The sequence below is a fragment of the Hylobates moloch genome, unplaced genomic scaffold (assembly GCF_009828535.3).
Source record: "Hylobates moloch isolate HMO894 unplaced genomic scaffold, HMol_V3 SCAFFOLD_11, whole genome shotgun sequence".
NCBI lineage: Eukaryota > Metazoa > Chordata > Mammalia > Primates > Hylobatidae > Hylobates > Hylobates moloch.
Window position 1 is genome coordinate 93,049,324 of NW_026652286.1, and position 25,676 is coordinate 93,074,999.

General features: G+C 47.8%; 1 protein-coding gene across 1 annotated transcript in view; it reads left to right on the plus strand.

Annotated features, from left to right (window-relative positions):
• Positions 1 to 25,676, plus strand: part of POU2F3 (POU class 2 homeobox 3) — an 81,530-nt gene that overhangs the window by 6,208 nt on the left and 49,646 nt on the right. The window contains exons 2-3 of the mRNA XM_032167713.2: positions 138 to 206; positions 24,308 to 24,342. Of these exons, the coding sequence (XP_032023604.1) occupies positions 138 to 206; positions 24,308 to 24,342 (104 nt within the window). The remainder of the gene's footprint in view (positions 1 to 137; positions 207 to 24,307; positions 24,343 to 25,676) is intronic.

Here is a 25,676-nt window from a genome sequence, read left to right on the forward strand (position 1 = left end):
TGTTCAGGAATCAGGAATTTGAAAGTCTGATGGTTGTTGTAATTACACATTCATCTTTGCTATTTAGTTAAAGCCACATATGTCATAGCAAGAAAAATTGTGACCTGTTATTAAAATCAGTTGTGTTTTCCCTGCAGATATCAAGATGAGTGGGGATGTAGCCGATTCCACGGATGCTCGCAGCACTCTCAGCCAGGTGGAGCCAGGTAAGGGTCTTCTCTTCTACGGGATGGAGCAGGAATGAGGAGGGTGGGGGGAAGAGAGTTGTTGGGAATTCTTGAACAACTGGTATCTCTTCTTGCTTGGTCTTTCAGCCAACCAGACCCCAAAGCTAGGTCTTAGGAACTAAGAGAATTCCCTGAGGACATGGGATATGATTCTGGAGCCTTTGAACAGTAGATATTGGTCCACAGTGGAACGAAACCTCTGGAATTAGGCTAGGAAGAGACCAGATACTTAAAAACAGAACAAAACCAAAAAAGTTCAGGAGCAGCTGTGTTCCCAGCTGCTGTGACTGGCAGAGGCAGAACCTGTCTTTCTTAGATGGGGACCAGGGCCTTTTAGCCCCAGATACCTTGATAGTCCTACTCAAGGCACTAACCAAAGAGGCCTGTGTACAAATGTTTCTCTTCCAAATAATGTGCATGTGGGTGGCAAATAGGCTCAGAGAGGAAGGCTTGGTGCCTGGAGATGAATTTGCTTTGTAAAGAAGAGAAAGGGGGTGTCAGTAGTCGCAGCTAGTCAGCAGGCCAAGGTGGGAGGATTCCTTGAGCCTAGGAGTTTGAGGCTGGACCGTCTCAAAAAAAGGTGAGAGGAACAAAGAAGAATTAAAAAAGAAAGTTTCATAGCTCTCTATTTTTACCTCCATAGTTCAAGCCTTGCTTTGAAAGCTCCATATAATTAAAAAGAACTTAAAGATGAGTATATATTGTAACACCACCAAATAACTTTAATAGCATTCCAACCAGACCTCAATTAGTCTTTCATCTGGATCATTAGAGACATAGAAATTAGAAGTGGAAGAGAATCAATGTCCCCCAGAGCTAAAATCTTTTTCAAATCTTCTAGAGCAGTCTAGTTCCATTCTTGAAGCTATGAGATTTTTGTCAGGGACAAGATAATTGGGGGTCTTGGTGGGGAGGGCATCCACAGTATGCATTTGCCATAAACTTTTCTGCTCCCCAGTTTAATACTGAAACAGTGTTTCCTTGCACAGGTAGCAATACACATCAAACTACAATCTTTCTATTTTGCTTTGCTTATGTACACAGGCAGCTAGACTAAGGAGAATGTGGGCCGGTCACACTCATGTTTCAATAGATTTAGCAGAGTATCTTTTACTAAGCGTCTGTGGAGAGGGGCACCTGTTCTTCCCAGTTGAGAAGAAGATTCTCTTTTATCTCAAAAACCTGAGCAAGACTTTAAACTCAGTTCAGCTACAGAGTGATAGATATAATCCCCACACTGACACCCTTCCCTAGAGAAAAATCATCCCAGGAGCCATGATCCAGAGAAGCTGGATTGCCCTTTCCTGGAAGCAGGCTGGCCGGAGCCAACTCTGTTTACCTGGGGCCCATTGCCCAGGTGTGTGGGGACACAGCTAAGAGAGTGTCCACATAGGAAGAAGACCACGCCTAACCAGCTTGCACTGGTGTTCTGTTACTGAGACCAAGTCAGGGTAACTGTTAGGAGTGAGAATGAGCCACATAGAACCCTGAAAGAGGAGCCAGGAAAGGGAGGGAGTTCAGATTCTGGTGGGGGTTAGGAAGGTTAGTGTGTTATGGTCAATATTAGCAAATTCTGGCTTCCTATCTGGGAGCTATATATAAAGTAGGTTAAGAGAGAAAGAATCCAGACATTGGCTAAGACCTTCAGAATCTGTCTATTATCCAGGGATACCACCAATTCAATATATGACCTTAGACCAGCCACTTTGTCTCCCTAGGAGGTAGGAACGGATGAGCTTTGAAGAGTATGGATCTAGAATCAAACAGACCTGGGATAAAATTTGCGGCTCCACTGCTTACTGGCTGCATGACCTGAAAATTTATCTTTGTCCCTTTTGTAAAGGGGGAAAATTAATGCCCAACTTAGAGAGTGGGTTGAGAGTTACTTGAGATGATGTCTCAAGCCCTTAGCACAGTGCTTGGCACGTGGCAGCTGTGATCGTCATTAAGATTCTGGAATATACAGCTGGGCATCGCTGCTGAGTACTTCTGGCTCATTCCTCACCTTACTCAGGCCAGTGCGTCAGCCCGGAAGGTTGGTTCTGCTCCCTTCCCCATTTAGGAAAGGATTCTGCACAGGTCCCTTTTCAGCTCCAAGGAGCCCGTGATGTCTGGAACTTTACCACCACGAGTAGGTCTTTCATTTCAGGGCTCCCTGGCTGGTAGCATCAATACTTAGGTGATCTTCAAATTACTGCATGTGTTTCAGGGCAAGAAGAAAGAGGTGGCTAATTAAAGTAACCAAACTTCCTGGAAAGTCGTTCTGACTCATTTTTTTTTTTTTTTACAGAAGAAAGCTTATTATGAGTCACAATGGTTACCAACTTGGTTTAATGGCTTCCTTTGGATTTTAAAAGGCAGATTCACCTTCTCAGCAGTGCATGAATTAAGGGGTGGTTTGTCTCTGGGTTTTAAAGGAACTATAAACAAAGGTGACTTAGAAAGCCCCAGCTCCCTGAAAGCACCCCCTGTGCTGCGTGAAATCCCCAAGGGGTACTGGGGGTAGGAACTGGGAAAGGGAGGTAAATTTCCCCATCTGCACTGGTCAGGAATGCCCAGGGGAGCATTCTGAGGGCCGGACGCAGACCTCCCGGCTGGTGGAGACCTGGCCGGGGGCACATATTTTCCTTTCTTTGGCCTGTGAGGAAGCTGAGGCATAGATGAAGAATCAGCTGCCCACGAGCTCAGAATGCCTTTGCAGCAGCACAAGGGACCAGCCAAAGCTCAGAGCCCCTGTTCGGTACTCTTTCCTCTTTCTAGATTTCTGAACTATCAGCTTTTCTGTCCTTCCTACCTATTGCTTCCTTATCTGTTGTTACTTTCCCTCCACTTCTTTTTTTTGAGACATGTTCTCCCTCTGTCGCCCAGGCTGGAGTGCAGTGGTACGGTCATGGCCACTGCAGCCTCGAACTCCTGGCTCAAGGGATTCTCCTGCCTCCGCCTCCCAGGTAGCTGGCACTATAGGCGTGAGCCACCGCGCTGGGACTTCTCTCCACTCTTGAGGCTGAAAACAATTTTTTTCCGTTCTCAATTAGGTGGTTGATGAGAATATAGCCTTACCCATATTTCAAAAGCCCCCATGTCTGTAACTGACAACCCCCAAGTGCAGATGTGGCTAACCCTGTGACTTTTGACCATGCTGGTCACATCATTGCCTCAGTCACAAGGGAGGAAAGAACAGAGGGTCAGGAGGAAGGAGGGAGAGATCGTAACATTCACAGAGCCTCCTCCCACAGCAGGCACATGTAGGCAACTTTATTTACAGCATCTCATTTAATTCTTACAACAAGGCTATGAGATAGAGACACGATTAACCCTTTCTTCGTTGACGAGGAAACCGCAGCTCAGAGTGAGAAACTAACTTGCCCAATATCACACAGCTTATAGCCAGAAATCAAACTCTATCAGATTCTTACCCTGGGTCTGCCATTAACTCCCTGCATATTATCTTGGCAAGCGTTTCCCCACATGGACCTTTATTTTCCTCCCCATAGAGGTGGGGTTTGGACTAGGTAATCTCTAAGGGCTGAATTTTAAAGGATGTGTGCCCAGTTCTGCTTTTCACAATTCTTTCCACCTGTTTCCAGATCTTACATTTTTGTGCAGGTTTCCTCAGCTCTGAGATCTCTCTCTCTATCCTTTTTCCTGGTTTTCTCCCCATTCCTTTCTTTCCAGCTTCTCTTTCAGTCTTTTCTCCTCTGACCCCTACAGCTGTCTTCTGTTTGGGCTCCGATCCTCTTTGACTTAGCTTGTAGTTGTATAACCAACATCTTTGGAGGATGACTTGGTGGCAGATCCTGGGCTCAGGTGAAGAGCATCCTGTCCTCAGGGAGTTGTCCTTCTAGTGCAGGAATTCATGGCTGCCTGGATAACAGTGACAACATATATCTGTAAGGGTGTTCTCAAATACTTCATGCATTGGGCCTTTACAACAACTCTATGAGAGTAGGTATTATTATTATTACTTTTTTTTTTTGAGACAGAGTCTTGCTGTCGCCCAGGCTGGAGTGCAGTGGCACGATCTCGGCTCACTGCAGGCTCTGCCCCCCTGGGGTTCACGCCATTCTCCTGCCTCAGCCTCCCCAGTAGCTGGGACTACAGGCGCCCGCCACCTCGCCCGGCTAATTTTTTGTATTTTTAGTAGAGACAGGGTTTCACTGTGTTAGCCAGGATGGTCTCGATCTCCTGACCTCGTGATCCGCCCGCCTTGGCCTCCCAAAGTGCTGGGATTACAGGCGTGAGCCACCGCGCCCGGCCGAGAGTAGGTATTATTAGCCCACTTCACAGATGGAGAAATGGAGGCTGGTGATGAGAAAGAACCTTAGCTACTTTTCCCAAGCTCCCATACCTAGAGAATGACAGAACTAAGCCTGAGTCTTTTTAGTGACTTTCTACCTAAAGTTGGTGGTAGGAAGACTGGGAATTAAAGTAGAGAACCAGGGACAGAGGACATAAGACAATGGTAGCTGTCTGGGCGCGGTGGCTCATGCCCGTAATCCCAGCACTTTGGGAGGCCAAGGCAGGTGAATCACTTGAGGTCAGGAGTTCAAGACCAACCTGGACAACATGGTGAAACCCCATCTCTACTAAAAATACACAAACTAGCAGGGCGTGGTGTTGGGCACCTGTAATCCCAGCTACTCAGGGGGCTGAGGCAGGAGAATCGCTTGAACCCAGGAGGCGGAGGTTGCGGTGAGCCGAGATGGCGCCGCTGCACTCCAACCTGGGCGACAGAGTGAGAGTTGGTCTCAAAAAAAAAAAAGACAATGGTAACAAAATTATGGAGGATGACACAGCGGGGCCGGAGGGGAGCCAAGTCCCTCACTAATCTAGTCCAAGGAGCCACAGTTTCCTCCCCCACTCCCCACCCCATATCCCTTAGGCTCAGTTGTCATTTGGCAGGGGTAGGGCCAGGGGCAGGGGGTGGGGCTTCAAGCCCAGATGACTGTAGAGCAAGTGCCTTGGCACCTTTGCTCTGCTTAGAGATCTGTGAAGGAAGGACTCCAGGTGGGAAGACCAGGGGAAAAGCGGGGAAGCTAGAGATGAGGGAGAGGACTGGGCTTTGTCAGCCCTTCCTGTTGCCCTTCCTCCCTGGCCTCCACTGTCCTGTCTGTGAGGAGGAATAACTAATAATCAGCCCTACCCTGCAGAAGGACCTCAGAGGCGAGTCAGCTGTTTGGGGACCTTTAGCAGAAAGTCTCCCCACCTAACCCTGGGGATTTTCAGCATGGCTTTCAGAAGGCACGGACATGATTTTTAGAGAGAGGCACAACTGAGGCGCAGGAGGTTAGTGATTCTCATAAGGTCCCAAAGAAAGAATGAGACCCTGCTGCCTCCCCAAGAAAACAAGCTGAAAATGGCAACTGAGAGGGGAGGTTCCAGGAAGGAATAGGCAGAAGACTTTTAGGGGTGAGTGTGATTTTTCAGGCCGAATATTAATAAAACTATTCTTAAAATGGCAGAGAGGACAGGAGAAATCTAGGAAGTACTTAACAACCATTTTTATTTATTTTATTCTTTCAAGACAGGGTCTCGGCCAGGCGCAGTGGCTCACATCTGTAATCCCAGCACTTTGGGAGGCCGAGGCAGGTGGATCACGAGGTCAGGATTTAAAGATCAGCCTGGCCAAGATGGTGAAACCCCATCTCTACTAAAAATACAAAAAATTGGCTGGGCGTGGTGGTGGACACCTGTAATCCCAGCTACTCAGGGGGCTGAGGCAGGAGAATTGCTTGAACCCAGGAGGCAGAGGTTGCAGTGAGCCGAGATCGCACCACTGCACTCCAGCCTGGGTGACAGAGCAAAACTCTGTCTCAAAACAAAACAAAACAAAACAAAAAAACACAGAGTCTCACTCTGTCACCTACACTAGAGTGTGGTAGGGTGATCATAGCTCCCCACAACCTTGAACTCTTATGCTCAAGTGATCCTCCTGTCTCAGCCTCTGGAGTAACTGGGACTACAGGTGTGCACCATTATGCCTGGCTAATTTCTTTAAATTATCTCTTTGTAGAGCCAGGATCTTGCTATGTTGCCCAAGCTGGTCTTGAACTCCTGGTCTGAAGCAATCCTCCCACCATGGCCTCCCAAAGTTCTGAGATTACATGTGTGAGCCACCATGCCTGGCTGACAACCATCTCTAGATGAGGCACATGTGTGAGCATGTGTGCGCACGCATACATGCACGCACACACACATGCATGCACGCACACATGCACGCACACACACCCTCCCTTTTTATGATTAAATGACAGAGCAAGTCTGAACTGTATTTGTATGATGGTGTACAATTTTCACAGTCCATCATTAAGTCCTGCATACACTTGTGCCCAGGACTTGAATTTCCTCATCATATTAGAAGGAGAAGGGTAGTGCAGGAATAAAATGAAGCGGTGGGCTAGGTAGCCTCTGGGATCTGCACCTCAGTCTGTACTGGCTCCATCCCTCACCTCTCTGGAAGAGAGGAATGAAACTGTAGCCCCCCCGCCCGCAGACATTGAGGGGGTCCTGATATTCCTGCTATGAATTCCTGAGGGGACATCTTGTCCATGTCTCTCTCTTCTTTTGGAGACGTTTCAAACCCATCCCTGGAAAATGGGAGAAGCTGCTTTCTTAGAGACTTATTTTTTGTCTATTTTATATCTCTAAGAAAAACCAACCCTACGTTTTCTCTTAGCTGCCTTTTTTTTTTTTTTTTTTTTTTGACAGAGTCTTGCCCTGTCGCCCAGGCTGGAGTACAGTGGCATGATCTCAGCTCACTGCAACCTCTGCCTCCCGGTTCAAGCAATTCTCCTGCCTCAGCCTCCCGAGTAGCTGGGACTACAGGCACACGCCACCACGCCCAGCTAATTTTTTGTATTTTTAGTAGAGACAGGGTTTCATTATGTTGGCCAGGCTGGTCTTGAACTCTTGACCTCATGATCCACCCTCCTCAGAGTGCTGGGATTACAGGCGTGAGCCACTGTGCCTGGCCTTGGCTGCCTATTCCTACAGGATGCCATCCTCAGTGCCTGGAAGTCCTTTCTTATCTCTCACCTAACACCCTCATGCTGCTGCATAAGCCCATTACCTCTTGTTCTGCCCTTCTTTTTTTTTTTTTTTTGAGATGGAGTCTTGCTTTGTTGCCCAGGCTAGAGTGAAATGGCACGATCTTAGCTCACTGCAACTTCCGCCTCCCGGGTTTAAGCGGTTCTCCTGCCTCAACCTTCTCAGTAGCTGGAATTACAGGCACCCACCACCACGCCCAGCTAATTTTTGTATTTTTAGTAGAGACAGGGTTTCACCGTGTTGGCCAGGCTGGTCTTAAACTCCTGACCTCAAGTGATCCGCCTGCATCGGCCTCCCAAAGTGCTGGGATTACAGACATGAGCCTCCGCACCCAGACTTGTTCTGCCCTTCTCAGAGTGGCTCCCACCCCACCTTGTTTCTGCTTTCTGTCACAGGGAAATTAGTAGGTACTGATTCACCACTCAGCCTTCAGACTGTGGCTCCATGTGCCAGAGATCGCAGAACAGCCTGTGGTGCCAGGAGTTGCTTCTCTGCCTCCAGCACTCAGAGAACCTTATCAAATAAAACAGCCACAGCAGCAGCTCACATCTGTTCCATGACTTACAACTACACATACTTTCTCATCCATAGATTCCCACACCAACACCCAGGACTAGGGTAAGCAGAGGGAGCAGGATTGTATGGTTCAGATGAGCCATGAGGAGTTGGCTAGTCCTGCCCGACACCATTCCCTCTTCCTCTTGGAGATCTCCTTAAGGAAATGGTCACCCCTCGACCCCAGTTGCCACCTTTGCAGCCCCCAGTAGAACTTGGACTCCTTTTCTGTTCAACGTAAGAGGGGAAAAAGGAGGGAGAGCCTGGTGCGGGAGGCATCCATGAGCCATCTTTTACCACGCAGAGTTCCCTGAGTTTATGAGTGGTCATTCCTTAGAGCACTGCTTCTCAAACAGTCTGGGAGGAGGACCAGTGTTTATATTTCCAGCCTGTCACAGACATGTACCCAGACTGACAGCATGCAGCTTGCACTTACCATGCGTACTCAACAGCACCCAAATGGCTCACACCCAATTCAGCTGGAGGGCCCACTGATGGAGTGCTTGGATGTGCTATTAACATTTCGAATTTTTTTTTTTTTTTTTTTTGAGATGGAGTCTCACTCTGTCACCCAGGCTGGAGTGCAGTGGCACAATCTTGGCTCACTGCAACCTCCACCTCCCGGGTTCAAGCGATTCTCCTGCCTCATCCTCCCATGTAGCTGGGACTACAGGCACATGCCACCATGCCTGGCTAATTTTTGTATTTTTAGTGGAGACAGAGTTTTGCCATGTTGGCCAGGCTGGTCTTGAACCCTGACCTCAGGTGATCTGCCCACCTCAGCCTCCCGAAGTGCTAGGATTACAGGTGTGAGCCACCGCACCCAGCCAACATTTCTAAGTTCTGATACTCACTGTTTGTCCATAGCTGGTCCTGGACCTCCATAGTGCACAGATCAGCTTTGGTCTTTCCGGGGACTTTCTACCTAAAGATGGTGGTAGGAAGACTGGGAGTCAATGTGGAGAACCAGGGACAGAGGACATAAGACAATGGTAGCTGTCTGGGCGCGGTGGCTCATGCCTTGTGGTGCACTACCTTAGTGGAGTTTGCGTTATGTATTAGAAAGTCTCTTTCCTGTGGCCTCCGTGAGCAATGGCTCCACCTGACCCTGGGTGCATCTTCTTAGGACCTCCTTACCATTCCTCTCACTCCCTCCCTGGAGATGTTGGGGGATGATGATGGGGGACCCAGCAGGAGAGGGAGGTCCCAGTCTGTCCTTTGCTGACCGGGGTGGCATGATACCCACCTACCCTGCAGACTGGAAGACTGAGCAGCATCCAGAGACTCAGGCCACTGCAGCTTTCTGAGCCTCAGCCCTTCACTAGGGCACCCAAAATTGCAGACTCCGCCAGCCCTAAGCTGGGAGTAAATCCTTTATGTACCTTGGGTTCACCTTCCTCCCCCAGAAACGATTAGGGCAATGAACACCTGAGTGTGGAAAAGTGCTGAAAAAGTGGAAAAAGAATTTAGAAAGAAATGAGCAACCAAATTAGGACAAGTCTTAGGGTCTTGAGGAGCAGCCAGAACCCAGGCAACTGACATGCAGCTACAGTCTGTCCCAACCCAGCCCCCAAGCACCTGCATAGACAAGCAGACATACACTTCAGACTCCAGAGTGGGGGTGCACCTAGAGGCAGTCTCTTTTCTGGTCGAGGTTGTTCTTTCAAGGCAGAATTGGGTCCTTGAGGAAGTTTGTGAAACTACAGGAGGGGTAGAGGAGATAACAAGTTGGAGTTTGCGGCCAGCGTTTGTTATGGGTCTGTGGAGACCACTCCCCCCGGCAGGGCTTGCGCAGGATGACCCACTCCTAGGACTGTCTAGGAGGTGAAGAAGTGGAAGGGGGAAAAGCAGGAGCCCTTCCTCTCATCCCCACTCCTCACAGGCTTTGGTTTGGAGGAAGAGGGCCAGAGTCAAGCTGAGAGTACTTAAAAGGAAAGCGGCATGAGGTCACCCCAGCAGGGGCTTCTGGGGTTCTCCCACATTGGAGCCTGGGGGTCTGGCAGGACAGGGCAGGATGTGTGACCAGAGTCCTCATAAGTGGCTGGATTTCATTCCTATGGGCTTCAGACACCAAGAGTTCAAAGTGCCCACCTGGGCTCTCCCTGGACTGGTGAGCTTGCTGGTGGGCGCTTCTGGGGTTACAGCAGATCCCTGGGAGACTCAGGGAGGGCAGGCCTTTGTGCCAAGCCAGGAGCATGGGAAACAGCTGCAGGCATCTCCCAAAAGCATCAGTGCTGTTGTTGACTCAAAAAATAATAGGTGTTCATTTGCATGGCATTTTACATACAGCTTCCATGCACTGCCTTTCATCTCCTACCACTGGCACCACCAAAGCCCCTCTTGTGTCTCCTGTCCTGCCTGCCACCTCTGGGGGCCTCATGGTCTCCCCCAGACTCCCGGTCTTCCCCACCACATCCTAGCCCACCCTTGGCTTAGCCCAGCCAGAAAAACCAGCAGTTGGCCTTGCCTGGGTGTGCCCAGTCCAGGTTTGTACGAGAGGTGTGGGCAGGTAGCCTGGCATATCTGGACCCCACTGGGCACCTCAGTTGGGGACACTCCACCTGCCCCAGTAGGGGGCTTGCCTTCCCTTCAGCTGCTTGGGCTGGAAAAAGGAACGAAAAATCGAAGCCAAGGAGCCCAGAGAGGTGCGGAAAGGAGAGGAAACTGGGTGGTTGCTATGACGATGGGGTCTCGGCGCCCAATTTGCATAGGGCGATGATTTCCATACTGCAGGGTGAATTTCCATATCCCTGCCTCAAAGCCTGTTGGGGTGGGGAGGGGGAGAGGTCATTTGAAATTCAAATGAGGATGATTAAGTTTTTCTTGAGGAGGGAAGTGTGGACAAAAGGGGTTAAGCCTGCTGGCAAATGTCGACTCCAGGGCTCCAAGTTATCAAAGGGAGGTGTGTACTTGACTGGCTCCCTTCCCACCCCTTCTCCATGGGCCCCTGGAGAGCTGGGGGTGGTTGGAGGAGTCTGTGCTGGGCTGGGTGTTGTAACTTCTGCCTCACAGGAGAGCCGGCTGGGTCTCCGTCCCTTCCTACACCTTGGCTCCATTTAGCCCCTGGGTGTCCTGAGGACATCTGAGTTCATGGGAAGGACCACTGAGTGAGTTCTGGGGCTGGGTTCATGCCTTCCTCCCTCTGGTGACCTTGGACTGATCATTTCAGGGTGTCCCTCAGCAAGACTGGGGAATAATCCTTGCACTTTCTTGTTTGGCAGAGGAGGTGTGAGAACAGATGGATTCTGGACTCATCTTTATCACAAACCTGCGACCTCACCTGAGTTACCATCCCTCTTTTGGCTGGAGTTAGTGCATAAGATGAAGGGTCTGAATCTGAGGGTCTCTAAAACAACTTCCAGCTCTGAGGTGCTGGGGTCTGTGAACACACTCTAATCTTTTTCACACATCAGTTAGTATTTGTAAGGCTCTTTGAGCAGTGTGAATTGCTGTGCCCCTAAGTGTCTCTAATGTGTTGAGAAGGGCTCCTCTGCTCTGACTTTGGGGTAGTTACTTAAAGGCTATCTGCTCAGTTTCTTCCTTTATAAAACAGGGGTAATGATAGTCCCTACCTCATAGTGCTGCTGTGAGGATTACACGACTCAACATTAGTAAAGCACTTAGAAGAGTGCCTGCCAGATGATAATTCTATTTGCTATTATTAGTATCCGCAGGACAAAGTGTCCACATGGTGGGTGCTGTGACCACCAGCCACTCCAGGGAGCCTCAGTTAGAAATATGGCCTGTTTCCCAGGAAGGCTTGCCTATAAATTCACTCGTGGTCAGCACACTGTCGTGTCCACACATGTCCAGGACTCTCGAGTTGGAAGCATGCTTCAGCGACTGTCACCCCACAAGAAGCCCACTCTGCCACCTGGGGAGATGCATCTGTCACATTAACCCACTGTGGGCTCCTCGTGTTGATCCTAACTCAAGTTTGTCTTTGCTTCTTAGGAAGTAGGAACATGGCAGGAAGAAGGGGAGGGAGCTGGTGGAAGCACCTCCTCCTCCCAGGACCCATGCTAAGAGATGGGGCAGATTCACTGAGACTAGATGTTATAGTTCCAGAAGACCTAAAAGTCCTTTTTCCCCATTGAGTTTCTGCAGCAACTTCATATGAGGTTTCTTTTGGAGATAATATGGTGTAGTATGGACAGCCTTTACTGGTAGACAGATGTGGGTTTGAGTCTCTACTCAGTGATTTATTAATCAGTAACCTAAGGCGAGGTAATTAACCATTCTGAGCCTCAAGTTTCCTCATCTGTAAAATGGGGATAATAAGAACACCCACTCATAGGGTAGTTGTGAGGATTAAATACTGTCATGTGTATAAAATGTTTACTACAAAGCTTGGTGCGTAGTAAATCCTGAATAAATGTCAGCTACTAATTAATCCTTATTATTTGAAAACAGTGTTCTGCTGCCAAAATGTTTGAAAATTCTCTGATCTTGCCCTATTTTCCTATTTTATAGGGGAGGAGACTGGGGTCAGAGAAGGGGGATGATTTTCCCAAGGTCACAGCGGGAGTTCAAGACCCATGTTTCCTTAGGACCATTTCCCTGCCCCAGAAACAGGTCCTCTGTCCTTTGCTTTTGTTTTGTTCCTTTCTGCTATTTTGTTCTTTCCTTGGACATAGCTTCCCCTCTGCCTGCCACCCTTCCCTCAGAAGTGGCCCAGCACCAGGTGACCTGCTCCTGCCACATCTCGGGGTCACCATACCCTTTGATTCTCACTTTCAGGGGCTCTCTGTGACCCTGGCCTGGGGTCCTGTGGCTCTAGCCTCTCACCGGCTCCTCCACAAGGGTTTTTGCTCTGTTCTCAGGGCCTCTGAGTGCACCTTTCCCCTGCACTCCAGCCCTGGGGTCACCGCTCCAGAGAGGTGGGGAGAGTGTGACCCTGACAGCATCACACCGTGTCATGGAAAGGACACAGTATCTCCACTCTCTGACAAGCCCTGACTCCTCTGAGCCTCACTTTACTCAGTGGTAACACAGGATTTCTGTAATTCTGGCCCTGCAGACCTCACAGGCAGGGTGAGGATCAAATAAGAAATGGACTTGGAAGTGTACTGCAAAATGAAGGAACAACTACATTTGAACCAGGCATTTTGGTGCAAATGAACCATGCATTTTGGTGGCGAGCACATGGACCTTGCAGCCAGAACTTGGAGCTCTGAGTTCTTTCTCTCCAGCTCTGGAGCACATGACCTTGGGCAAGTTACATAACCTCTTCCAGCCTCAGTTTCCTTATGCGTAAGATGCATTGTGAGGAATGAATGAAATGAGAGTCTATCTGTAGCAGTTTTCAAAAGTGTGAGTTGTTTTACAAATGTGAGATAGCATCTCTAGGTATAAGCTTTCTCACTCCACACACACCCCTGTGAGCTGCACTGAGCACATCTTTGTGCCCATGTGAGAGCCAGCGCCCAGCTGAATCTTGCACCTCTGGAGCTCCCCCTGCTCTTTCGCTCTCTACCCCTTCTCACCCCCACTTTCCTCAGCCTGGGGGAAAGGACTAGGAAACAGCCCCCTGGACTCTTACTAACCTTAAACCTCTCTGAGCCCCTTCCTCTGGCAAGGCTGGGGTAAGGCTGGAGCGGTGCTGCTCTGGAATCAATGTTTAAAGAACTCCATTGGCTGTCGTGAACATAGTCAAGTCTGGGCGTCAGAGCTCAGAGATTTTTTCCCTGCGTTGCCATTTGCTGGTCACATGACCTTTGGCATATGGCTTGTCCTTTCTGGGACTCAGTTTCCTTACCTGTAAATGATGGGTCCAGAACAAGGAGTCTCTGGTTCCTCTCTAGCACAAAAAAGCTCTGATAGAAAAATAGCATCTGGGTGGGGCGTTTCTCTGAGATGTGTTTTTGGGTGCAACTAGAACAGAGCTCTTATTTAACTTCCTTTGAAGTTGGACTTTTACTATTTTTCCAAGGCCAGGGGACTATGAGTCAAGGTTTTGATGGGGAACTTGGATCTTCTGGCCCCGCTCCTTGCAGCAGTGGCCTGAGTGCCTGGACACTTTTTTCTGAAACCTGGTGCCATCAGCTCAGGATGCTCCTTCTGCTTAGCCCTGACCATGCTGCCACTTTTGCCCCTGGCTCCATGACTGCAGCATCAGTGTGTGGCCAACAGGGGATGGGGTTGAGGCAGGGATCTCCTGTTGCATGGGAAGCCGAGAGGGCCCCATCTCAGACCGAGAAGAAATGTGGGTTGTATTTCCTAATGAACAAGGAGACCTTGCTGTGGAACCTTCCCTTTCTCAAAAAATGACATGAAAAATTGCAGTGGGAAGCTGTGGGGATGCTGGGCTCCTCTGTAGCAAAGGCGGGTGCAGCAGGGCTCCTCTGTAGCAAAGGCGGGTGCATCAGAGCTCCTCTGTCCCCTGTGGCATGGCCCTAGCCTCCTGGTATCTGTGGGACCGGCCTGGAGAGCAGGCTTCAGGGTTTGATTTCATGACTGTGCATGTGAAGGAAAGTCATCAGGATGCCCTACAGGCCACGTCACAAGGAAGCCCTGAGGTTGGTCATGTTGACTCTTCTCTGGGTAGAGAGGTATGAGCTTTGAACCATGAAGACTCCCCAATCCACAGACTGTCAGGGGTAGAGAGAACCTGACAGATCACCCAGTCTTGGAGTAGCAAGTGAGTGTCTTCAGGAGCACTAATTCTGGTCATCTTTAGTGGTCGGTGAGCCCTGAGTTTAGGGAAGAAAAAGGGGAAGCCAAGATCCATTAGTGATGTCTGCCCTGGGCATGGCTTGCACACACGTGGCGTCTTTGCATTTGCTATCCACACCCTGGCTTGACCCACAACTCTCAGCTAGTGGAGAAATAAGACTCAGACCTCCCAACTCCTAAACCAGTGCTCTTCCCACAGTCCCTCACAGGGCCTCCCGGGTCCTATTCTTCTGGTGGCTCCAAGGATTGCTTTCAGGCTCCTCCTGCATATTTCTTCACTCCTAAGAAGGAGGTGGCAGGAATGGAGATGGCAACTTTTTGTTTTAATATAATGTTTAGAGGAAATTGAAGGCTATGGAGATTAAGCCACTTGCCAAAGTTGAGCATGAAACAGCCTCCAAAGTGACCCTAGAACCCAGTTTACTGTGCGTTTTCTGGGCAGAACTCTGACCATTAGGCCACACTTTCCAGTTCCTTGGATGAATCTCAGGTACCAAAAAAGGTAGGCATAATGTCTGGGGGCATCCTGGAAAAAACTTGTTGTGGGCTGCTTTAAATGACCACGCTGGAAGCTTCCCCATTTGTTCTGGTGGCTGGCTGCTCAGGAGCACTTCCAAGGTCCCAGCAGCTTAATGGTTGCTCTCCCAGGAAGTGCCAGCAAGGTGCCAAGTGGTCCTGTAGTGTCACTAGAAGTCTTACTGGGTTATACTGGAAAGCAGAGCTGGTGAGAAGAGAACCAGAGATGGGAGAGGCTCGGCCCCATTGCCGAATGTTCTCTGCATTGTTTACCAGGCAGAAGTGAAAAATCCTGCTTGAACAGTTCTCGGGCTTCCACCTCCCTCGCCCAGAGAATTGCTCCCCAGGCAAACTCACATCCAAGGGCTGCCAAAGCTATGCAAATCAGCCTTCTAGCCTGGGCTGTTGGCTCATCTCGGAGGTGGGAAAGCAGGACCCTCCTAGGGGCCCCACACCCAGCTCCTGGTGTTAGGGGCTTGGGCAGGGAGCTCAGGTCACTGTTGATCGGCGTCCATGGTGTCCACGGATGCCACGGGGAGGAGAGGTGGAGGTGGAGGCGGAGGCTGCTTTTGACACTGGGCACCTCCTCCATTAGGATCCTTGGACTTTCCTCGGCAGCACTTCACTGGGTATTATGGCTGTCTTGGCCTAAGGAGATTGTATTGGAATCCTGGGGCTCCCCAGAATTTTAGTGTGCCTTTTACCCTCTTGATCACTTAATTCAAATTCTGTGGACCTAGATGTTCTCATGTTTAACCCCAATCCCTCCAACTGCAGCTTGGCTTCTCACTGGGAGCTGTTTGGTGGAGATGCACAGTCCCGGGCACTGTGTGGGAGCAGGGATATGCTGGTGTTGGGGGGTTAAGCTGGGTCTTCAATGAGTCCTCAGACATTCTCTGAGTTTGAGATGCCAGAACCTCACACGGTGACTCCTGCCTGTAATCCCAGCACTTTGGGATGCCGAGGCAGGAGGATTGCTTGAGCTCAGGAGTTCCAGATTAGCTTGGACAACATAGTGAGATCCTGTCTTTACATTTTTTTTTTTTAAGTTAGTCAGTTGTGGTAGCACACCTGTGGTCCTAGCTACTGGGAAGGCTGAGGTGAAAGGATTGCTTGAGCCCGGGAGGTCAAGGCTGCAGTGAGCCATGATTGCACCACTGTACTCCAGCCTGGATGACAGAGTGAGACACTGTCTCAAAAAAAAGAAAAGATTCCAAGAATGGAGTCTTGCCAGAGTGGGAAGAACACAGTGCATTGGGGTTGGAGACATGGCTTTTTTTTTTTTTTTCTTGCCTCCCCCTGAGGATCATTCCCCACATACCTGCATGCTTTAAAAGCTCTTTCACTTTGTGCAATCACTTACCCTTGTTCAGGCTCAGGCTCAGTTTCCTCACCTGTAAAGTGAGGTGAATAATAAAACCACATCTTCCCAAAGGCCTGGATGATCTCCTGCATTCCCTCCCAGCCTTATGAGCCAGGGTTCCTGGGCATATGCCCTCTCCCACTTTCTTGCCATTGAGGCCTCCTGGCCCAGAGATTCCCAGGGGTCCATGAGAACCAAAAGAGGCCTGGAGAGATCCCGGCTGTTGGCCCTTCCTGCCTGGCACAGATCTCATCCATTTGCTCCCAAGACCTCCAGATAGGGAATTCTGGCACCTACTTTGTGAGCCCTTTCTGCCCCACCCCTCCCTTCTGTGTACTTAATCTTTTATTTGTATGCAGAACCAACAGGACCCAGGGAAATGGTGAAGAGAGTTCTTTGGTCTTCCCTGTGCCTCTCTTTGCAGATGCTGTAGACAGTGACAAGATTCTGGGAGGGGAAGAAAAAGTCCTGGTACGTTTCAATCAAATGCATTGAATCCTAAGACTTTAACAGATGGAGGGAATTTGGGAGGTCACTTGAGATCCCTTTTGACGCTATCAAATTGACTCATCAATTCAAACATCACTTCTGTAACAGCCCTGAAATAAGCAGCCTGCGCTTGAATATTCCTGAGGATGGGGAGCTCTGTGACTCTGAAGGTTTCACTGTGGGACAGGTACACTTTTTACAGAGTTCTTCCTTATGCTGAGAGGGGGCCTGCTTCCTCACAGCTTCTACCATTGTTCTGCTCTTTGGAGCTGCAGGCTAAGTCTGCTTCACTCCCAGCCAGTATATGGGGAGGAAGGAAAAGTCCACTGACATTTATTTCAGCACTGACTGCACCAGGCACAGGGCCAGGTGCTTTCAAATGTTCCCTCAATGAACCTTTTCAACTTTTATTTTGAAAAGTTTCAGACATACAGAAAAAGGAAAAGAAACTTCAATGAACAGCCACATATCCATCATCTGGATTTAATAATGAACATTTCGCCATATTTGCTTCATCTATTTTTCTGAAGTATTTTATTTATACATTTATTTTCAATATCTTTTTATTCTGGACATTTTTAAACAAACACAAAAGGAGAGACTAATACAGTGAGCCCCCATGCACTCATCACCCCTTCTCAGCAACCATCAAATTCTTGCCATTCTCATTACTGGAATATTTTCTTTTAAATTACAGACATTATAACATTTCAGTCCTAAATGAGGGAATATGCATCTCTAAAACATGAAGATGCTTTCCTTCTTAAGAACAATATCATTATCACACAAAACAAAATGAATCCCTCATTTAATTCTCACGGCAATTTTGATGGTAAAGTATCTTAAAATATGCACACGAATTTTTAATCGCCTTATGTATCAGCTGTGATTATTTCTATTCTTGGTTCCAGTTTGAGGCTGGTTGTTGGTATTGCTGAAAGCAGTCTTCATCAGGTTCCACCTTGTAGCAGATGGTCTTAAAAGTGGAGCATATCTTTGTGCAATTGGACTACTTTAGCTGACTATCCAATATGAAGTAGAAAAGCGGATTTCCAGTTTACATTATTTGTCAAAATAGAATTCCCTAATAAAACTTTTGGTTGACTTTTTTACATTTTTCTATCATGGTAAAAAATGCATAACATAAAATTTACCGTCTTCACCATTTCTTTTCTTTTCTTATTTATTTATTTATTTATTTATTTATTTATTTATTTATTTATTTATTTTTTCAGATGGAGTCTCGCTCTGTTGCCCAGGCTACAGTGCAGTGGCACAATCTTGGTTCACTGCAACCTCTGCCTCCTAGGTTCAAGCAATTCTCCTGCCTCAGTATCCTGAGTAGCTGAGATTACAGGCATGTGCCACCACACCCGGCTAATTTTTGTATTTTTAGTAGAGACAGAGTTTCACCATGTTGGTCAGGCTGGTCTCAAACTCCTGACCTCGTGATCCGCCTGCCTTGGCCTCCCAAAGTGCTGGGATTACAGGCATGAGCCACCGCGCCCAGCCTACCATCTTAACCATTTCTAAGCATACATTTCCGCCTCCCCATCTTTGATTTTATATAGTTGATTTTTTTAGCCTAAATATGGGACTTTGTATTTATTCCTGTTACGTTTTATCTTGTTGGTTTGGGTCTCCTGTTAGAGCCTACCAAATATTTTCTATTCCTGATTCTGTGGTCTACTTTTATGTATTGCTTTCTGCTCTCTGCTTTGAATCACTTCCAGATTTGATCCGCATCTCTCTTCTTTATTAGCCTAAGCTGTTGATTAAGGTCTAAAACCATACTCAATTTTTTTCAGAGTCACTCAATGCATTGGAGTTATCAGAAAAACTGTGTGAGTTTGGTAGTTAAGAAATCTGAGCTGCTGTCCTGGTTCAGGTTCTCTGAGGCTATGTGTGGCCTCAGGAAGGTGTTTTCCCCTCCGAGGTTGGACTTTGGTGTTGGACTCGGAAAATAATGCTGCTGGCCATATGTGTTCTGTCCTGTTCTGGTTTTTCTGCAGTGGCAGCCATCTTCCAAAGATGGAGCCAGGGCTTGGAAATAGAATGTGTTCAGGTTTCTGTGGATGGGGATGCCTGTGGTTTCTTAGGTCTGAATAGGAGGTTAGTTTATGTCCCAGTTTCTCAGTGATTTGGATCTGTTAAACATGATCCTTCAGTACCTATTGTTTTAGACACTGGGGGCACAAAGATGAGCAAGATACAATAACCCTGGCCTCTGGGACCTTACAATCTCATGAGGGAAACAGACACATAAGCCACTGACTCTAAAAAACATGGTATGTGCTGTAAGGGATAAGAGCTGGGCGCAGTGGCTCATGCTTATAATCCCAGAACTTTGGGAGGCTGAGGCTTGAGGCCCAGAGTTCAACACCAGCCTAGGTAACATAATAAGACCTCATATCCACAAAAACAAACAACCAAACAAACAAAAAAAAACATTAGCTGAGCATGGTGGCACATGCCTGTAGTCCCAGCTACTCTGGAGGCTGAGGTAGGAGGATTGCTTGAGCCCAGGAGGCAGAGGTTGCAGTAAGCCGAGATTGCACCACTGCACTCCAGCCTGGAAAACAGAGTGAGACCCTGTCAACGAATGAATGAATGATGCAGAAACACAGAGGAGGAAATCCTTGTTTTGCTTTGGACAAGCTTCTTGGAGAATGACGTTTAAGTTGAGTCTTGAAGAGTGAGTATTTTCTAGGTAGAAGAGGAGGAGAGAAGGGCCTTTCAGGGGAACAGCACATGCAAAGTCCCCAACACAAGATCAGGCTCCACCTTTTGAGGGAGTGGTCTAGGGTGTCTGGAACCCAGCTCTGCAGTTTAAAAGCCTAGCCATCAGCTTATCTCACTCAATTCTCACTGTATTCCTGGGAAAGGAATGAAACAAGAATCATGACCTTATTTTACCACTGAGATATCAGGAAGTCCCTGCTTTGACCAAATTCACATAGCTTGGTGGTGATGGAGCTCAGGCTCGAACCCCAGTCCCCTGACTTCCAGTCCAGGACTCTTTCTAAGTATACCCTGCTCCTCCTCCACACAGCATCTTACAGAAGTAGAAAAGTTTCTGGTGATCGTGGACCAGTATTTAACACAATATAATCATTGCATCTCTTCCTTTCTCTGGGAAAGAGGAGTACCTTCAGTACTGTTTCAAAGATGAATAAATTTATGCATTCTAGGAATGACTGGCCAGTTGCCTTAATCTGGAGCATTGGGGCCACAGCAGAGCCCCCATGAGCTAAATCACAGTCTGCAGTTCCCAGGTACCACTTTCCATGCCTTCCTGTAGGCTGGGTGGGGAGAGCTGCTCCGTGAAACAAGTCCACTGACCACGGAAGGAAAGCAGGAACAAGCATGGCAGTAAAATGAGGGCTGCGGTGGTTCCTCTTCAGCCAGATCTGGAGGGAGAATCAACAGCATCACCAGATATGAACCTCATACCTCCATTAGACTATGTCCCTATGTCTCGGCCTAGACACATGGGCTTGGAGACATGAGGGAGGCCTTGTCTCCCAAGAGCTGTCTTACCTGAGTGCCGAAGGCTGAGCCATGTGCTACTCTCTGCCGTCCTGGAGCGCTAGGGGCCAGTCTCCCGGGAGGCCGTGGCTGGCCCCTGCACTCTAATCCTGCCCTTCACTGTGCCTGGGAACAAGGAAAATGAGAGATACCGCTGCAGATAAGAATGAATTTTATGAGAAGGGGAAACTCCATCATCAGGCTCCAAGTGGAGCCGGTGCATCCTCAGGGTGAGATGCCTCTTGAGAAGGGGGCCACAGCAAAACTTCTAGGCAACAGAAATGGTTGATTGTGTTGGTCATTTTCAAATTAATCTCTGAATTGTGCTTATACGCCTTTTTCATGTTATGGGTCTCACAAACAACATCATAATGGCATTCACAGAAATCAAAAGTGAACACATTTTTTAATTGTCCACAAACCTGATGATGCTCTCCAAGTCAAACTGTTATACAATGCTATTTTTCGTACTTTCTAGGTCTCATTCAAATGCATATTGTCTCCTTTCTTGAAAGCCCCTCTCCTCTTACCCTCCAGGGCAGCACACTTACCGGTCTTTCTTCCATTTGACTGCCCACTCTTTCTCAGTCTCTTTTGCTGGCACCTCCTCATCATCCACCCTTGGCCCTTTTTTCTTCCTCATCTAGGCTTAGTTCCTTTGTGACCTCACTGGGTCCTGCGGCTTTAGCTACCACCCATAAGCTGAGGGCTACCCAATTGATACCTCCTGGCCGAACACTTCTCCTGAGTCAAACTCATTTCCCCACCTCTTCTGGGATACCTCATTGGCATCTCAAACCTTGCATGTCCAAAGCATAACTCTTGAGTTCTTCCCCAAGTCACCCCATTGCAGTGAGTGGCACCACCACACCTTCATGGAGGAAGCCCAAACCCTAGCAATCATCCTTGATTCCTTTCTTTCCCCTGCCCTCCACATCCCTGCATCAGCCAGCCTTGTCAGCTGTCCATTTAAGTACATCCTGGCCCTGCTCACTGCATCCACTGCCACCATCCTGTCCAGCCCACTGCCCTCCCACTTGGGCCATTGCAGCAGCCTCCCAGTTGGTCTCCCTTCCTCCTCTCTTACCCCTGAAGGTGTAAAGGCTTAAGTCAGATCATGTTACTCCTCTGCTCGGAACCCTCAGATTGACCTATCTTCCTTGGATTGAAAATTGCAGTCTTCATCAGGACCCAGCCAGCAGATCCCATGCCAACTCTCCATCACTACTCTCTCCAGCCATACTGACCTCATTATTGTCCCTTGGCATGCAAGCCTGTTCTTGCCTGAGGACCCAGTCTTTCCATCTGAAATGATCTTTCCTCAGGCCTTCGAAAGACGGGGTCCTCACTTTGTTCAGAGAAAATGTCACCTCCCTTGAGTGGCCCTCCCAGGTCATCCTGTTTCTGATCAGCCTCAGATACTCTCTACCGCCTTACGGTGCCTTCTTGTTCTCCACAGTAATTATCTGTAAATGAAAGTACAGAGCATTTTTGTTTGCTTAGTTCTTTCTTATGTCTTCTTAACTAGAAAAGAAACTCCATGAGGCCAGTGACTTCCTTCTTCTCCAATATTGTATCCCCAGTGCCTGGAACAGCGCCTTGCACATAGACTGTGCTCAGTAAATACTTGTTGAATTAATGAATGTGTTCTTTTGTCAAGTCTTTGAACATTACTCCTTATTAACCCAGTGTTACAACATCACAATGTCACAAAGGGATTTTTTTTTTTAGGAGAAAAGCAATTTTACCTTCATCTATCCCTTTCAACGCAACTATTATGGCTGTGGGTCCTTCCTGTCTTTAGCTCCCTTAGCAGATCTCTCTTTTTTTTTTTTTAGACAGAGTTTCACTCTGTTACCCAGGCTGGAGTGCAGTCACGCGATCTCGGCTCACTGCAACCTCCGCCTCCCGGGTTCAAGAGATTCTCCTGCCTCAGCCTCCCGAGTAGCTGGGACTACAGGTGCCCACAACCACGCCTAGCTAATTTTTGTATTTTTAGTAGAGGCGGGGTTTCACCATATTGGCCAGGCTGGTCTCAAACTCTTGACCTCAAATGATCCACCCACCTAGGATTACAGGCTTGAGCCACTGCTCCCAGCTCCCCTAGCAGATCTTGTATCTCATCATAGCTGATCTCAAAACCAGGCTTTGCTCAGAGATCATTTTGCGTCTCACTTCTTCCTCTTTCTCGGGACCCCACCTGCTCTTCATCCTCTGCTGCCACCTTGCCAGCCCACCTGCCCTCAGAGATGCGTCATGACCTCATGACCACACAGGAAAGGTCCGCACTTGCCCATGGTTGTTTAGGACACAGCTGAGGAAAAGGGGTTAAAGCTCCAGGGAATTCTGTTAGACCCCATTCATTCATCTCTCAGGTGTTTCTTGAGCCTCTTATCCATGTTAGGAACTGTGGTCATTTTTTGGCCACTGAGGACAAAAAAAGTGGGTGTCACTGTCCAGCTCTCAAGGAATATATATATGCATATAGTATATATATATATACTATATATATATAGTATATGCATATTAATATATATGCATATGCTGCACAGTGCTGGGCTCTGAGTGTACCGTATTTAATAAATAATTATTTTCCTTGCTGTTATAGAACCAATAATACAGGAGACCCAAAGGAAGGTTGTGCGGCAGCTCCAGTCCTGGAGAGCTATGTGAATAGGAAGTTTTATTATAGCAAAGAGTGAAAACGATTCTGCTAACAATAGGTATATGTTTAAGCAAATCATAGTATATCCGTATAATGTAATATTATGTAACCATTAAAAATGATATTTATAAGCATAGAAGCATTTATGATGTTCCTTAATAGCATAGGAGAAATATTTATGATGCTCACTGGAAAAAGTGGGATAAAAGTCTATACAGAGTGGTATATATCCATGAAAAGAAATAATTATAAAAAATATCATAAAATATACAAAAATATTAATTATGACTTCTTCTCAGTAGGGTGATTTTTCCACTACTTTAGACTTTTTCTGAACCAAAAAGCTTTGCTTTTCTTCCTCTTATGTATGTATTTATTTATTTATTTTGAGATAGGGTCTCATTCTGTTGCCCAGGCTGGAGTGCAGTGGCACAATCAGGGCTCGCTGCAGTCTCTGCTTCCTGGGCTCAAGCAATCCTCCTGCCTCCACCCCCTGAGTAGCTGGGACTACAGGCATGTGCCATTATGCCTGGCTAATATTTTTGTATTTTTAGTAGCAATGGGGTCTCACTGTGTTGCTCAGCCTGGCTCAAACTCCTGAGCTCAAGAGATCCTCCTGCCTCGGCTTTCCAAAGTGCTGGGATTACAGGCATGAGCCACCGTGCCCAGCCACCGAAAGACATTTCTATTAAGCACATATTTACTTTTTCAGCCTAACATTTATGGTAAAAGTTGAGGGTGAGAAAAAACAAGAAAGACAGCTGTCTAGCTGACATACTTTAGGTGTCATCTCTCCTGGAGGGCTGGGCTAGTAGCATGACTTCTGTCCTATGGAGTCCTTTGGGATCCATACTGGTCTCTTCTTGGTCCCTTGGTCCCTGGAGGGATGTAGCAGCTGCCATCTGAGGGGGAAGCCCGGGCATAGAAGCATGCGGTGGAGTGAGCTCTCCGGTTGGCATGGCCAGCTGTCCTCCCCATAGACCCTGATTTGCTGTGTGACCTCAGGCAATTCAGCCTCCCCTCCAAGGTGACCCTTTACCCAGCTATCACCACCCTGGAGGAGACTTTCCAAAGGCGTTTCCAGGAAACAGGTCGAGGAGGAGGATCCCAACCACAAGGGAAGCAGGTGCTCTTTTTCAAAATAGAGCCACACAACTCTCAACATCCTAGTTTTTTTTTCTAACCTTCAGCCTCTTCCAAACGTGCTACCAACTAATATACATATATTTTTATCTTTTCTAGGAAATGATCGAAATGGCCTAGATTTCAACAGGCAGGTAAGAACTTGGGTCAGAAAGAAACGTTTATTCTATAAAATTTGGGCATCACCTATGCTGTCTGGTATGGAGGAAGACAAGATTAAGTACAGTGGGGGTGTTTATTCACAAACTCCAAGCTTTCAGGATCAAAGGACCTTGAGCTCAACCTCCCACCCCAACCCATGAGCCAATGTTGGGGTCTCTTCAGTACCCTCTCAAAAAAGGGCTGACAAATGGAGCACCTGTTTAGGGTAAACTTTATGCCAGATGTGGTCCAGAAATCTAAGACAACAGCTCTTTTCCTGTCAATGCTTAGCCTGAGTTGCCTCTTGGGTGAGTGTTTGCCTGAATTGACTGGGTACAGAGGAATTTATGGAGCCACAAAGGATGAGGTGCTTGGGTTGTCACAGAGAATTCCTGATTTAAAGGAAGAAGCTAGAGAACATAACAAGAAACAGGCAGAAAGAGCTCAAAAAAGAGCAGGTAACCAGGCTCGGGAGCAATGTAGACATGCGCCTGGTGCCTTGCAAGGAAACCAAGTTGAATGAGGTCAGACTTAGTTAGGAAGGGCTTTGGGCAGAAGAAGGTGGTGTTGGAAAGACTGCAGGAGAGATGGATGTGGATGTGTAAAGAGAAGGGGGAAGCCGAGGGAGAGGACTTGCCCTTGAGGTTGGAGGCTGATGGGAAGATGGTGGGGTGGGAGGTAGGACAGGGTGTGATGTCAGAAGCAGATGGCGGGAGTGGGAGAGTTCGTCGGGAGGAGAAAGGCTAAGCTGGAGCCAAGCAGGGAGCAATAATGGGAAGTCCTAGAGTGAGGGAGAGGGGTAAGAAACACCAAGTTAGAAAGCCTGGGTTTTCATCTCATTTCTGCCACTTACTAGGTGTATAACCTTAATCAAGTTATTTAATATTTTTGGTCTGAGTTTTCTCAACTGAAAAATTAATTTATTCCATAAATGTGGCAGTGGGGGAGTACTTGCACTATGCCAGGTATGGGAACACAAAATTAGGACATGGTATCTGCCTTGAAGGAGCTCAAAGTCTAGTATAAGGACAGGGTGGAATGTCTATAGAGAGAGGGAGAGACTTACTCTTAAGTGAATAATTATAATACAACCTCGTTTATGTTTTATTAGAGGTATGGAAAAAGCGTAAAATCAAATAGAAATAGGAACAGTTAATTCTTCCCAGGAGCTCAGAGCAGGCATCATGGATGAGGTGATATCTGAGTCTATCTCTGAAGGATGAGTAGGAATTTTTAGTCAGAGAAGAGTGACGTAGAAAGGGAGATGGCAAGAAGGAAGGAAAAGGGCTGCATTGGGTAATCACTAGGATTCCTCCCCTAGATTCTG